The sequence below is a fragment of the Ranitomeya variabilis genome, chromosome 4 (genome assembly GCF_051348905.1).
Source record: "Ranitomeya variabilis isolate aRanVar5 chromosome 4, aRanVar5.hap1, whole genome shotgun sequence".
NCBI classification, from domain to species: Eukaryota; Metazoa; Chordata; class Amphibia; order Anura; family Dendrobatidae; genus Ranitomeya; species Ranitomeya variabilis.
In genome coordinates this window covers 264,056,541-264,072,592 of record NC_135235.1, presented here as the reverse complement: position 1 = coordinate 264,072,592, position 16,052 = coordinate 264,056,541, and the positions used below count along the sequence as shown (strand labels likewise).

Below are 16,052 nucleotides of genomic sequence, written 5' to 3'. Positions count from 1 at the left end.
CAGTCCCACAAGCTCGCTGCCTCGGGGTAATCCTTGATGCTGATCTCTCCTTCAAACCACATATCCAAGCCCTTTCCACTTCCTGCCGACTTCAACTCAAAAATATTTCACGAATCCGTTCATTCCTCAACCAAGAATCTGCAAAAACCCTAGTCCATGCCCTCATCATCTCTCGCCTTGACTACTGCAACCTCCTGCTCTGTGGCCTCCCCTCTAACACTCTCGCACCCCTCCAATCTATTCTAAACTCTGCTGCCTGACTAATCCACCTGTCCCCCCGCTATTCTCCAGCCTCTCCCCTCTGTCAATCCCTTCACTGGCTCCCCATTGCCCAGACTCCAGTACAAAACCCTAACCATGACGTACAAAGCCATCCACAACCTGTCTCCTCCATACATCTGTGACCTCGTCTCCCGGTACTTACCTACACGCAACCTCTGATCCTCACAAGATCTCCTTCTCTACTCCCCTCTTTTCTCTCGCGTATCACCCCTACTCTGGAACCCTCTACCACAACACATCAGACTCTCGCCTACCATCAAAATCTTCAAAAAGAATCTGAAGACTCACCTCTTCCGACAAGCCTACAACCTGCAGTAACCACCGATCAACCAAACCGCTGCATGACCAGCTCTACCCTCACCTACTGTATTCTCACCCATCCCTTGTAGATTGTGAGCCTTCGCGGGCAGGGTCCTCTCTCCTCCTGTACCAGTCGTTCGTAACCTGTATTGTTTAACATTATTGTACTTGTTTTTATTATGTATACCCCTCCTCACATGTAAAGCGCCATGGAATAAATGGCGCTATAACAATAAATAATAATAATAATAATAATAATAATAATAATAATAATGTGTCACATGACCCTCTTCCCTTTGGAAAAAATAAAGTTGGATCCAAAATGTCCAACTTCAAAATGGCTGCCATGGTCACAAACCATCTTGAAAAGTTTTCTCCCTCCCATATACTAATGTGCCACAAACAGGAAGTTGATATCACCAACCATTCCCATTTTATTTAGATGTATCCATATAAATAGCCCACCCAGTACAAGATAAACATTCTCAAAATCTCTTTCATAAGTAACAATATTAAGAAATTATTCCCACATGTCAAATTTGAAAATATACTCTGGGTGGTAAGAGTGTTAAATAAACCACTTTTCAATCTGAGAGGATGTGGAAAGCAGAAGGAATGAACATCTGCAAAATTGTTCAAAGACCTACAGTATTTAAATTTGTAGGCTTTTAGTCTTGGAGCACATCAATACAAAATATCTTTTGAAAGGCTGTCCTTGTCAGTAAGTTATTTTGCATAGATCCAGAACATCACTGATGGAAACAAAAGTCGACAGTCACTTTAGGTGCAACCTGACTTTGATGGAGATTTTGAACCATTTCATAGTCCGTGGCTCCAATACATTGAGAATTGTTTGGAATTTCCCTTAAACAAATTTTTTGGGCACATGATCAATAGATGACCCAACCTCAGTATTAAGCGTGATTTATGAGCCATATAAGTCAAAGCTAACGTTTTAATAACTAAATGGTATTGTCTGCATTGGTGATGTAAATTGGTGAAGAGAAGACAATCTGCATGTCAATGTGTTAAGTGTCGAGTTCCCGCCACTGCACAGGGAGAATCTCGAACCATGTCCTCTGCGGTCTCCCATTCTTCCAAGGCCGCAGTGGAGTCTACTGAGCAGAGAAATTGGTCCCAGTGTCTGGCTCAAGCTGATACTGTGTGTCTGGTTACAGCTACTGTCCCAGGTTCAGCCTTTGTAGCCAGCATTTATCAGTGGCGAGCAGACGTTCCAGGGACTAAGTCCTGCTTTTCTTCTACTGAGCATGCCTGTGGGACAACCTCTCATTGGAATTCGGAGGTCACATGCTCAGGTCCTGTAGTGGCTCCGAATGGACCACTAGGAAGGTCATTGCTTAATTGACAACACAGAGCACTGTGTCTTCCGAGGCCTATTTGATCAAGAAGTCCCAGTCTGTAGTGAAGAAGCTGAAGAGAATGCATGGAAAGGGAAAAAAAGAGATGTGGAGGATCTAATGGGGGGCTGCAAGGATGGCAGGGTAAGCGGGAGATGAGTTTAGTATTTTTTTTTTACATCCTATGAGTATTAAGGTCTGGGACCTGAATTGACCCCAGAGCATAATAAGGAACGTTCAATCCGCAGAGAATAACGTTGCTATAAATTCAAATTCCCTCTAAATTTTAACTAATCTCTGCAGATTTGATTACGGTATATCTCTAAGATATACTAATGAGTATTTTATCCTTTTATGTTGTGACCAAGTCAATGCCAAAGTTCAGAATCACAGTTTCAATTTCTGCTGCATGGTTGATCACATGCTCTTTTTGAGATCCAGCACAGAGTTTTTGGTATTTTTTTTTGTTAATATTGTCCTTTGCACAATAACCTTGATTTGGTTTTTGACGATTATCCAATCACCATGCAAATATTAGATCCCATGACTCTCTAAATGAAGATGATAACTCATGACCTGATAATTAATTCATACTAACATGCTTCGTAAACTGATTTCATCTGACTATATAAAGCCCTTAAGCACCGATGCAAAAGGAGTGATCCCATCTGTTATACCAAATTCAACTATGGATTCCAGTACTTACAAATTCTATAACGAAAATGGCTTAGATTCGAGACAACATTTGGAGCATTACTTGTCAGATAACCCTGAAATGGCATTTGGAGAGGATATTGTAGAATTTCCCGTTAAAAATCTTTTAAAAACTTTCACTGAGGGTAAGTACTTTTTATATTATAGGGTATGTACTTTTACATTTCTATCTTTATTGGTTTTAAATAAATACAAGTTGGGCAATTTTTTTTCTTTTATGGGTTTGGGTGGAGAGAGGGGCAAGCAAGCTGTTCCATGCCTACATGTAAGTTATGGGATGAAATAGCTTTTAGGCTATGTTCACACGTTGCGGTTTTTGCTGCGGATCCGCAGCGGATTTGCAGCTGCGGATCCGCAGCAGTTTTCCATGCAGGGTACAGTACAATGTTACCCTATGGAAAACAAAAACCGCTGTGCCCACTTTGCGTTTTTCCGCTGGAAAATCCGCGCGGATTTTCTGCGGAAAAAAAGAAGTAGCATGTCAATTCTTTCTGCGGATTCCGCAGCAGTTTTCCACCTGCACCAATAGGAAAGTGCAGTTGGAAAACCACAGTGGAATCCGCAGTCGAAACCGCACAAAAAAACACAGTGAAAAGCACCGCGGTTTTGCACTGCGGTTTTCGCAAATCCGCTGCGGAAAAATCCGCAGTGGAATCTGCAAAGTGTGAACAAGCCCTAACACTGGGAATTCTAGTGATGACTGATGAGCAAACATATGTGCAAAAAAGAAAAATTGCTGGAGCGCTTCTTTAACGCCTTACTGACATATCACTTATAGGTAAGTCATATGCTAGCTCTGTCTTTGATGCAGGCTCAAAAACTGACGGCAGATGATGACTGTGTTGTTCAGCCATCATCTGCCTCTAACAGCCATGAATATATCAGAGCTAGACCAGCGGATTTTAACCCATCTCTGACAACAGCATTTACAGAGTGCAGTCGGGGAGTGCATTGTTCAAACTGCCCATTGAGTCCTCCAACCAAACTCTGGGTACAAAAATCAAGCGCCATTGACAAAAATTGGAAAAATATTATGGATTTCAGAAAATGGCAGCACAAACTAGATTTTTTTTTGGCAAGTTTCCAACATTTTTTCACCACTTAAATAAAAAAAACTAGGCAAGTTTGGTAATGCCATAATCATACTAATCTGGAGAAACACATTAGTAGGTCCTTTTACCATAAAATGAATGTTGTAAATAATAAGCACAAAAAACAATTATGCAGCTGTGCTTTTTCTGGCATTTCACCATACTTTTTCCCGTACATAATATGATCAAATGAATGATGTAATTCTAAAGTACAAAAAACAAGCCCTCACACATCATACAGAGAAGCAAAAAAAGTTATGGCTCTTGGAATAAGGAGAGGAGAAAATGAAAGATCAAAAATTGAAAATTGCCATCTTGGGAAGTGATAAATTTAGATTATGATGATTCTTCAGGAATATTGAACACTTACAATAAGGTTGTCCCACAGATTACATTTCAGTTGTTGTGAGTCCTAGCTAGGGGATGCTTTTCGCTCTGCTGATTGTTGAGGGACCCATCTGATGATTTGGCAAGGTTAGCGCACCTAGCATCAGAGAACTTTGGAGGATTAAGTTCACTTTTCTTGGATTTCAGAAATGCGTTGTTCACCAATTTTGTTGGAAATTATAGAGATAAATGCTATTGATCATCTAAGATGTCTTTATGGGTTTAATATAATAAATGTTTCAAGCTTTTATCAGTGGATGGAGCAATTAAAGCTAAATATTAGACTGTATAGATAGAAAAATATTATTTAAAAACTTTATATCGTACAAGAAGAAAGCAAATAACAAGGAGTCTTGTAATGATTGTAACTAGAGGATAGCAAGACCCTGTCCATAGGGTAAAATTAATGAGGTGACCTGCTTTTTTTGATAGCATTCTTCCCATAGCAGGATATATCATTGTGCATGGTTTTCTGTCAAATCAAGAAATCCATGTGATGTATTTTGGCAGCTGGGTCTACATGCCTAAAATGACAGAAGAGACTTCTTTAAGATGATGTCTTTATAAGATAAAGAAAATATGTTTTGGATGGATTCACCTCACCAGTCAAATGATGGAAGCAGATGTACGAGGTTGTCTTGTGGTAACGAGACAAACTTTCTAACAAAACGGTCTTGAGTATTGGATTTATTGGATTTATCCATTCTGCTTGCTAATAAGAGAAGCATTTTCTATGCTGCAAGAATGATTCATGTATGCACCCCATGTTATTGAATTTTTGCCCATGATATCAATAATGCATAGGCAGGATGGAGAAAATAGATGTATTCAAAAGATATCATTTATAGTAAAAGTAGTGTATTAACACAAAGATGAATTCTGTTACTGAAACTTTCTCACCTGTCTGTGTATGTATCCTTCAATATTCAGAATTTTTTTTTTGCAGGTCATATTAAAGGAGACGTCTTGATTGATATCAGTCCTGGTTCCATGGTTCATCATTTGTTTGCAGCCTGTGAGTATTTCAAGCACATCATAGTTCTGAAGTCTAGAGACAGCTGCATCATGGAGCTGAAAAGATGGGTGGACGAACGTACAGGAGCATTTGATTGGAGTCATGCCACAAAACTTCACGTAGACGTGAATGGAAATAGGTGACGTATTTGTCCAAAAATTAGGAAAACCTTCAGATGTTGTTTCTGCAGTGCAAAATTTACGACTGAAGTCTAAGCATAATAACATGTGTCTTCTCATCGTCTGCTTTATTTTACATTAATAGTCTACTCAAAATGAAAATTTATATTGGAAAGAGTCATCTTTTATCCGGTCAAAATAACATTCTTTAACTGTATAATAATGGATACGGTTAAATCAGTATTATAAATCAGAATGATGATTAGGCAGATATTTTTAACTGATTAGAAACAGAGTGGTAAATATTCATCGATGTCCAAAGTACAAAAAAGCCATACCACAGTACAATTTTTTTTGCAGTGGCCCACTGTGAAAGCATTTTTAGGTACACTGCTTTTCTGTAAGAAATGTTTTATTAGCTTAGAATACCAGAGCCCAAAAAAACCCAAAACATTATTTTGGCCACCATTAGGTGAATGGCAGCCTATGGCTGCTTTTAGCGCATATCTATGGAGCTTTTTCCTAAGACATGTTAAATATCCAAAGAGAGCGTATGCTCTTAAAAATCTGGTGCTCTGTGGCATTCCACCAATGGTGGCAGGCCACACCATCACTATGGTGCTGAATGGTATCACTTGTCAGTTTCTTCTAATATCTGCTGATTAAATATCGCAAAAATTAGCAGGACTTATAAAGAGCCATTTCCACATATACTGTTCCTTCTTCATATATGGCAGGTGCCATCACAGTTAACTCTAACTGCTGCTCTTTAAAAGCTGTGATAAACAGAGAAGATGGCATCTAAGCGGTTAGACAGAAAAAGGACTCTCTGTCATCCACATTGGCCCACAACAACTTAATCACAGGAACCCAATGTATTGTTTCATGGTGGATTTGGGCCGCATGGGAGGCCCTATTTTTTTAATCTTTCTTATGTGATCTGTTATGACCCCAATGGCGAGGGTCTCAGAGAAACAAGTAAGTCTGCGACGTACAAAAATCCAGCTCATAGGGCAGTGGTAACTGGGTTGACCATATATCTACTCCTAACGCCAACACTAGCAGTAGCCGGGGAACATGCCTACGTTGATCGCTAGATGTCTCGCGCCAGCCGGAGGACTAACTACCCCTAGAAGAGGAAAACAAAGACCTCTCTTGCCTCCAGAGAATAGACCCCAAAAGTAGGATAGTAGCCCCCCACAAATAATAACGGTGAGGTAAGAGGAAATGACAAACACAGAGATGAACTAGATTTTAGCAAAGAGAGGCCCACTTACTAATAGCAGAATGTAGTAAGATAACTTATATGGTCAACAAAAACCCTATCAAAATCCACGCTGGAGATTCAAGAACCCCCGCACCGTCTAACGGCCCGGGGGGAGAACACCAGCCACCCTAGAGCTTCCAGCAAGGTCAGGAAACAGATTATATACAAGCTGGACAAAAATGCAAACAAAAACAAATAGCAAAAAGCAAGAAAGCAGACTTAGCTTAATCAAGCAGGAACCAGGATCAGTAGACAAGAGCACTACAGATTAGCTCTGATATCAACGTTGCCAGGCATTGAACTGAAGGTCCAGGGAGCTTATATAGCAACACCCCTGACCTAACGACCCAGGTGAGCATACAAGGGATGAATGACATACCCAGAGTCAAATCACTAGTAGCCACTAGAGGGAGCCAAAAGGTAAATTCACAACAGTACCCCCCCCTTAGTGAGGGGTCACCGAACCCTCACCAAGACCACCAGGGCGATCAGGATGAGCGGCGTGAAAGGCACGAACTAAATCGGCCGCATGCACATCAGAGGCGACCACCCAGGAATTATCCTCCTGACCATAGCCCTTCCACTTGACCAGGTACTGAAGCCTCCGCCTGGAGAGACGAGAATCTAAGATCTTCTCCACCACGTACTCCAACTCGCCCTCAACCAACACCGGAGCAGGAGGCTCAGCAGAAGGAACCACAGGCACAACGTACCGCCGCAACAAGGACCTATGAAATACGTTGTGGATGGCAAACGACACCGGAAGATCCAGGCGAAAGGATACAGGATTAATGATTTCCAATATCTTGTAAGGACCAATGAAGCGAGGCTTAAATTTGGGAGAGGAGACCTTCATAGGAACAAATCAAGAAGACAGCCATACCAAATCCCCAACGCGAAGTCGGGGACCCACACCACGGCGGCGGTTGGCAAAACGCTGAGCCTTCTCCTGTGACAACTTCAAGTTGTCCACCACATGCCCCCAGATCCGCTGCAACCTATCCACCACGGAATCCACCCCAGGACAGTCAGAAGGCTCCACATGTCCCGAGGAAAAACGAGGATGGAAACCAGAGTTGCAGAAAAATGGCGAAACCAAGGTGGCGGAACTAGCCCGATTATTAAGGGCAAATTCAGCCAACGGCAAGAAGGTCACCCAATCATCCTGATCAGAAGAGACAAAACACCTCAAATAAGCCTCCAGAGTCTGATTAGTTCGCTCCGTTTGTCCGTTAGTCTGGGGATGGAAAGCGGATGAAAACGACAACTCAATGCCCATCCTACCACAAAAGGATCGCCAGAACCTGGAAACAAACTGGGATCCTCTGTCCGACACAATACTCTCAGGAATGCTGTGCAAACGAACCACGTTCTGGAAGAACACAGGAACCAGATCAGAAGAAGAGGGCAGCTTAGACAAAGGAACCAAATGGACCATCTTGGAGAAACGATCACATATCACCCAGATGACAGACATGCCCTGAGACACCGGAAGATCAGAAATGAAATCCATAGAGATGTGTGTCCAAGGTCTCTTCGGGACAGGCAAGGGCAAGAGCAACCCGCTGGCACGAGAGCAGCAAGGCTTAGCTCGAGCACAAGTACCACAGGACTGTACAAATGACCGCACATCCCTTGACAAGGAAGGCCACCAAAAGGACCTGGCCACCAGATCTCTGGTGCCAAAAATTCCCGGGTGCCCTGCCAACACCGAGGAATGAACCTCGGAAATGACTCTGCTGGTCCATCTAGCAGGCACAAACAATCTGTCAGGTGGACAAGAGTCAGGCCTACCAGCCTGAAATCTCTGCAACACACGTCGCAGATCTGGAGAAATAGCAGACACGATAACTCCTTCCTTAAGAATACCCACAGGTTCAGCGACTCCAGGAGCATCAGGCACAAAGCTCCTAGACAGAGCGTCGGCCTTCACATTCTTAGACCCTGGTAAATACGAGACCACAAAGTCAAAACGGGAGAAAAACAATGACCAGCAGGCCTGTCTAGGATTCAGGCGTTTAGCAGACTCGAGATACATCAGATTTTTGTGATCAGTCAAGACCACCACACGATGCTTAGCACCCTCGAGCCAATGACGCCACTCCTCAAATGCCCACTTCATGGCCAACAACTCCCGATTGCCCACATCATAATTTCGCTCTGCCGGCGAAAACTTCCTAGAGAAAAAGGCACAAGGTCTCATAGTAGAGCAACCAGGGCCTCTCTGTGACAAAACGGCCCCTGCCCCAATCTCCGAAGCATCCACCTCAACCTGAAAAGGAAGTGAGATGTCAGGCTGGCACAAAACAGGCGCTGAAGTAAACCGGCGTTTTAACTCCTGGAAAGCCTCCACGGCAGCAGGAGCCCAGTTAGCTACATCAGAGCCTTTCTTGGTCATATCCGTCAGCGGTTTAACAACGCTAGAGAAATTTGCGATAAAACGACGGTAGAAGTTAGCAAAACCCAAGAACTTCTGAAGACTCTTAACTGACGAGGGTTGAGTCAAATCATGAATAGCTCGGACCTTGACTGGATCCATCTCCACAGCAGAAGGGGAAAAAATGAACCCCAAAAAGGGAACCTTCTGTACACCAAAGAGACACTTTGAGCCTTTTACAAACAAAGAATTTTCACGCAGAATCTCAAAAAACATCCTGACCTGCTCCACATGCGAGTCCCAATCATCAGAAAAAAACAGAATATCATCCAGATAAACAATCAAAAATTTATCCAGATACTTCCGGAAAATGTCATGCATGAAGGACTGAAAAACTGAAGGTGCATTAGAGAGACCGAATGGCATCACCAAGTACTCAAAATGACCTTCGGGCGTATTGAATGCGGTTTTCCATTCATCGCCCTGCCTAATGCGCACAAGGTTGTACGCACCACGAAGGTCTATCTTGGTGAACCACTTGGCACCTTTAATCCGGGCAAACAAATCTGACAACAGCGGCAAAGGATACTGAAATTTGACAGTGATCTTATTTAAAAGCCGATAGTCAATACAAGGCCTCAAAGATCCGTCCTTTTTGGCCACAAAAAAGAATCCCGCACCAAGAGGGGAAGAAGAAGGACGGATATGCCCCTTCTCAAGAGACTCCTTGATATATGAACGCATCGCGGTATGTTCAGGTACCGACAGATTAAACAGTCTCCCCTTAGGAAACTTACTGCCAGGAATCAAATCTATTGCACAGTCACATTCCCTATGAGGAGGCAGTGCACTGGACTTAGACTCGCTGAAGACATCCTGATAATCAGAGAAATACACCGGAACTTCCGAAGGCGTAGAAGAAGCAATAGACAAGGGCAGGGAATCTCCATGAATTCCATGGCAGCCCCAACTTGACACTGACATAGCCTTCCAGTCCAAGACTGGATTATGGGTCTGTAACCATGGCAAACCCAAAACAACCAAATCATGCATTTTATGCAAAACAAGAAAACGTATTACCTCCCGATGTTCGGGAGTCATGCACATGGTAACCTGTGTCCAAAACTGCGGTTTATTTTTTGCCAATGGCGTAGAATCAATACCCCTAAGAGGGATAGGATTTTCCAATGGCTCAAGAACAAATCCGCAGCGCTTGGCAAATGACAGATCCATAAGGCTCAGAGCAGCACCCGAGTCCACAAACGCCATGACAGGATACGATGACAGTGAGCAAATCAAAGTTACAGATAGAATAAATTTAGGTTGCAAATTACCAATGGCGACCGGACTAACAACCTTAGTAAGACGTTTAGAGCATGCTGAGATAACATGTGTAGAATCACCACAGTAGTAACACAAGCCATTCTGGCGTCTATGAATTTTCCGCTCATTTCTAGTCAGGATTCTATCACATTGCATTAAATCAGGTGTCTGTTCAGACAACACCATGAGGGAATTAGCGGTTTTGCGCTCCCGCAACCGCCGGTCGATTTGAATAGCCAGGGCCATAGAATCATTCAGACCTGTGGGAATGGGAAAACCCACCATCACATTCTTAATGGCTTCAGAAAGGCCATTTCTAAAATTAGCAGCCAATGCACACTCGTTCCACTGGGTCAACACGGACCATTTCCGAAATTTTTGGCAATACACTTCAGCCTCGTCCTGGCCCTGAGACATAGCCAGCAAGGCCTTTTCTGCCTGAATCTCAAGATTGGGTTCCTCATAAAGCAAACCGAGCGCCAGAAAAAACGCATCAATGTCAGCCAATGCCGGATCTCCTGGCGCCAGCGAGAAGGCCCAATCCTGAGGGTCGCCCCGTAAAAAAGAAATAACAATTTTTACTTGCTGAGCGGAGTCTCCAGATGAACAGGGTTTCAGGGACAAAAACAATTTACAATTATTCCTGAAATTTCTAAATTTAAATCGGTCTCCGGAAAACGGTTCAGGAATCGGTATCTTAGGTTCTGACATAGGACTTCTGATAACATAATCTTGTATGCCCTGCACACGAGCAGCAAGCTGGTCCACACTTGTAATCAAGGTCTGGACATTCATGTCTGCAGCAAACACAAGCCACTCAGAGGTAAAGGGGAAAAGAAAAAAAAATGAGAGAGAGAAAAAAAAACTCAGAACTTTCTTTCTTATAATCCCGCTTCTGCAATGCATTTAACATTTAATACTGGCCTGGCAAACTGTTATGACCCCAATGGCGAGGGTCTCAGAGAAACAAGTAAGTCTGCGATGTACAAAAATCCAGCTCATAGGGCAGTGGTAACTGGGTTGACCATATATCTACTCCTAACGCCAACACTAGCAGTAGCCGGGGAACATGCCTACGTTGATCGCTAGATGTCTCGCGCCAGCCAGAGGACTAACTACCCCTAGAAGAGGAAAACAAAGACCTCTCTTGCCTCCAGAGAATAGACCCCAAAAGTAGGATAGTAGCCCCCCACAAATAATAACGGTGAGGTAAGAGGAAATGACAAACACAGAGATGAACTAGATTTTAGCAAAGAGAGGCCCACTTACTAATAGCAGAATGTAGTAAGATAACTTATATGGTCAACAAAAACCCTATCAAAATCCACGCTGGAGATTCAAGAACCCCCGCACCGTCTAACGGCCCGGGGGGAGAACACCAGCCACCCTAGAGCTTCCAGCAAGGTCAGGAAACAGATTATATACAAGCTGGACAAAAATGCAAACAAAAACAAATAGCAAAAAGCAAGAAAGCAGACTTAGCTTAATCAAGCAGGAACCAGGATCAGTAGACAAGAGCACTACAGATTAGCTCTGATATCAACGTTGCCAGGCATTGAACTGAAGGTCCAGGGAGCTTATATAGCAACACCCCTGACCTAACGACCCAGGTGAGCATACAAGGGATGAATGACATACCCAGAGTCAAATCACTAGTAGCCACTAGAGGGAGCCAAAAGGTAAATTCACAACAGTGATCTCTGACTTTCTATTTGTGACACTTCTAGACCATCAGCCCTAGTTTAATTCGAGACTCTTTTCAGTCCTGGAATCCAATAGTCAAGCTGTAAACACTGAGCTCTAACATCATCCATTCAATATTGACAGTGGTATTATCACTTTTCTCATTTTCCCCATTTCTTTCAGTGATCAGTTACAGGATAAAGAAGGAAAAGTGAGATCAGCCCTTCAACATGTTGTGAAATGTGACCTTGAGAAAGAAAATATCATGGATCCAATCGTCTTACCACCTGCAGATTGTATCATCTGTGCTTGGCTGCTAGATGCCATCTGTAAAGATCAAGATGATTACATTAGATATCTTAAGAAGGTCTCAAAGTTGCTGAAACCTGGAGGACACATAATATTAATTGGGTCTTTGGATGTAACATATGTAACAGTTGGGAAACACAAGTTCCATTCTTTCAATTATGATGAAGATTTTGCCCGGAAATCTGTAGTTAGAGAAGGTTTTATCATTGACCGATGTGAGGTTAAGAAGAGAATGGTTGTGAGTGACCTTACTGACTATAAAGCCATCATATTCATTGCAGCTCACAAAGAGAAGTAGATCTAAAATGACTCAAGTTGAGTGTCCATGTAACAAAATATACGTAAAGCTTAAAATCCCATTAATTTCTTTAGGTGACAGTCAAACTGCACATTTGGCACACCATGCTGGCTAACTGCTTGTCAGCTGTTTTTTAACAGCTGCTCTGTTTCCTATTAGTTATATGGCACCAGTCTAATAAATTGAAGTATGTAATATTTTACTATTTTTTGTTGCATTTGTGTCCTTTACTTAGGTCTGATTTTTGTTGCTTATTTGCACTAAAGTTCTACTAAAATTGATGTATAAGCAATAATCATATTGAGTTTGATGTGACATCTGCTAATAGATACATACAAGCAGTAGCTGAAATCAGAATAAATCACATTGGATGCAGCTGTCCTCTATCCCCTCTGCATGTTGGGCACACAAATACTGGTAAATTTAATGGTAGAGGATGGAACTGTCGTCTTGTGGGGCTGTGGGTTCTATTATACTGTGTGAGTAGCTGTAGGATTCATTACACTGTGTGAGGATCTGTAGGGCCCATTATGTTGTCTAGGGAGCTGTGGAGTCCATCACACTGTGTGATGAGTTGTGCAGTTGAACATACTACTGTGTGTGGGGTGATTGTGGGGTCTGCTGTTCTGTATGAGGAGCTATGGGGTCCATTATAATACATGTGTGAGGAGCCGTGGGGTACATCAATTTGTGAGGAGCTGTGGGTCCATCATTCTGTGTTTGTGGTAAGCTGTGGAGCTAATCAAACTGTGTAGGGAGCTGTGGGACCATTTTGCTATTTGTGGGGAGCTGCAGGTTCCTTTATGCTGTGTGGGAGGAGGCTGTGGGTGCTGCATTATACTGAGTGAGGAGCTGAGGGGTCCATCATACTACTGTATATAAGGTGCTATGTGGTATATAATACTGTGTGGAGGACTGTGGGGTCCATCATACTGTTTATGTAGCTAAGGGATCCTTTATGATGTTTGTTGGGGTCTGTTGGGTCCATCTTACTATTTGGGTGGCGGTTGAGTCTATTATACTGTGTTGGTAGCTGTGGTTCCATCAAACTGTATAGGGAGCTGTCAGGTTCATTTTTCTGTTTGCAATGCACAGTAAGGTCCATCATACTTTAGGGTCCATCATAATGTGTGGGGAGCTGTGGAGTCCATCATACTGTGTGAGGGACTTCGGGGTCCATCATACTGTGTTGCTAGTTGCGGGGTCAATTTTGATGTTTGTGGAGGGCTGCGTGGTTTATCATACAGTGTGGGGAGTTGTGGGGTTCATTATGCTATTTATGGGTGGTTGTAGAGTCCATCATACTGTGTGGGGGCTGTGGGGTCCATCATACCACCTCTTTGCTAGTTACTGATTTCTCCAATTGCAAACAAATTAAAACCATTCAAATCTGCAGAATGTGTTTAAATGGAATGTTTTGCAACATCAAAGGGTTTATGGCTTTTGGCTATGGGTTTATGACTTTTTTTCTATATTATTAATACGTTCGGCCATACGTACTTTATGTTTATGGTCAATGCACAATCCACAGACCACATATACAACTGTTGCAATTCATAAACCTCGGCATTTCAAAGCATTTTTTTTATCCAATTGTAGAAGCTGTCAGTCTTATGTGTTCAAGCACACGTATTGGGTGCGGACGCACATCTCCTGCCTCTTAATTATATTCTATATTTTGCAGCTGCTGTCACCATTACTGTAGCTTCCACCACTGCCCCTACAAAGCAGCACATTTTTACCTGTCCACCATGTCCCATAATGTACTACTGCCATTATCACTGCCTCTATACAGCCAAATATCTCCTGCCTATTCATTAGATTACTATAAATTTGAGCTGTGTGTGTGGAAGATTTCTATCTCTTAATGGGGCTTCCTCAGATGGACTTTGAGCCACTTCATTTGGCCGGTCCAAGAGGAACCCTGGCCTTCAACTTGTATCCTCTATACAGGCTTATGGACTTACACAGAGGTTCCAAATCAGCACCGAGGGAAAAACAATAGAATCACCAGCCACCAGACCATGACTGGGAACTTCGAGCAAATTGCTACACAGACACACATCTTCTGCCTGTCCATCATGTTGCAAACAATACTGCTGCTGCTATATACCCATCCTACACAAAGTATTAGTAGCAAAATATAACAATTTTCTACTTCATTACATTCTATAGTTGACACTATTGCCACGACTTCTAATGAGTTGGACATCTCTTATATGTCAGGTTCAATATCGTCTTGTTGCTGCTAAGAAGGAACTCTTCTCTATACAAAGTGAATATAGCAACAAGCCTGAACCTGCTCACAAATAATTTGATCATTTTTTTTGGATGGCTAAAGAAGCCATTTCAGGGTGGCAGCCAATTAGAATCCTTTCACAGTTAGTGGTAAGAGTTATGACATTAACAGTGGTAAATCGGCCCTATCTGTATTCGGTGAAACCAAATCTCCTTAAACCTTATTAGCAACTGACTTAGTCAAGGTTCTGTAATCTGTAGATTATATTAGATATCTAAAGCAGACTACAGGATGTGAGATGTGTAAGAGAGGTTAAGTGCCAAGGTGGAAACCTTCCTCTCCCTTCCAGGGGACAATTTCTTGCAGATTGTCCATATCTTAGATGTTCAGACAGGTCTATATATAAGAATATTGATCAACCCTCTCCATGCACCAGTCAAATAGGTGAATATTCACAAGTTGTACTGGGTAAAGCCGGCCTGGTGGTGGCACCTACTCTGTCCTTGCCTCTGGCTATGGTTCCTGGCCAGATCTTCCAGATATATTTTATCTAAAGCACTTAATCATCTCAGACAAAATTATACCTGGCTGCAATAATGCAGTAAAGGATCTGGTAAGAAAAAAATGGATCCATTACAAATATAAGAAAAAAACAGATGGCTAATTAACCTCTTCATGACACTAGCTTTTTTCGGTTTTGCGTTTTCGTTTTTCGCTCCCCTCATTCCCAGAACCACAACTTTTTTATTTTTCTGTCAATATGGTCATGTGAGGGCTTATTGTTTGCAGGACAAGTTCTACTTTTGAATGACATCATTGCTTTTAGCATGTCGAGTACTAGAAAATGGGAAACAAATTCCAAGTGCGGTGAAATTGCAAAAATAGTGCAATCCCACACTTGTTTTTTGTTTGGCTTTTTTTCTAGGTTCACTAAATGCTAAAATTGACCAGCCATTATGATTCTCCAGGTCATTACGAGTTCACAGACATCAGACATGTCTAGGTTCTTTTTTATGTAAGTGGTAAAAAAAATTCCAAACTTTGCTAAAAAAAAAAGATAAATTGTGCAATTTTCCGATACCCATAGCATCTCCATTTTTTGTGCTCTCGGGTCGGGTGGGGGCTTATTCTTTGCGTGCCAAGCTGACATTTTTAATGACACCATGTAGGTGCAGATATGTCCTTTTGATCGCCTGTTATTGCATTTTAATGCAATGTCATGGTGACCCAAAAAAATAATTCTGCCGTTTCTAATTTTTTTCTCGCTACGCCGTTTAGCGATTAGGTGAA

General features: G+C 42.3%; 1 protein-coding gene across 1 annotated transcript; it reads left to right on the top strand.

The window, feature by feature from the left end:
* Positions 1–2,523: 2,523 nt before the first annotated feature.
* Positions 2,524–12,728, top strand: LOC143768798 (nicotinamide N-methyltransferase-like). Its single transcript, XM_077257437.1, has 3 exons — positions 2,524–2,779; positions 5,079–5,286; positions 12,100–12,728. Exons 1-3 carry the CDS (start codon positions 2,539–2,541, stop codon positions 12,521–12,523), a joined length of 873 nt encoding a protein of 290 aa, XP_077113552.1. The 5' UTR covers positions 2,524–2,538; the 3' UTR covers positions 12,524–12,728.
* The last annotated feature ends 3,324 nt before the right edge of the window (positions 12,729–16,052 follow it).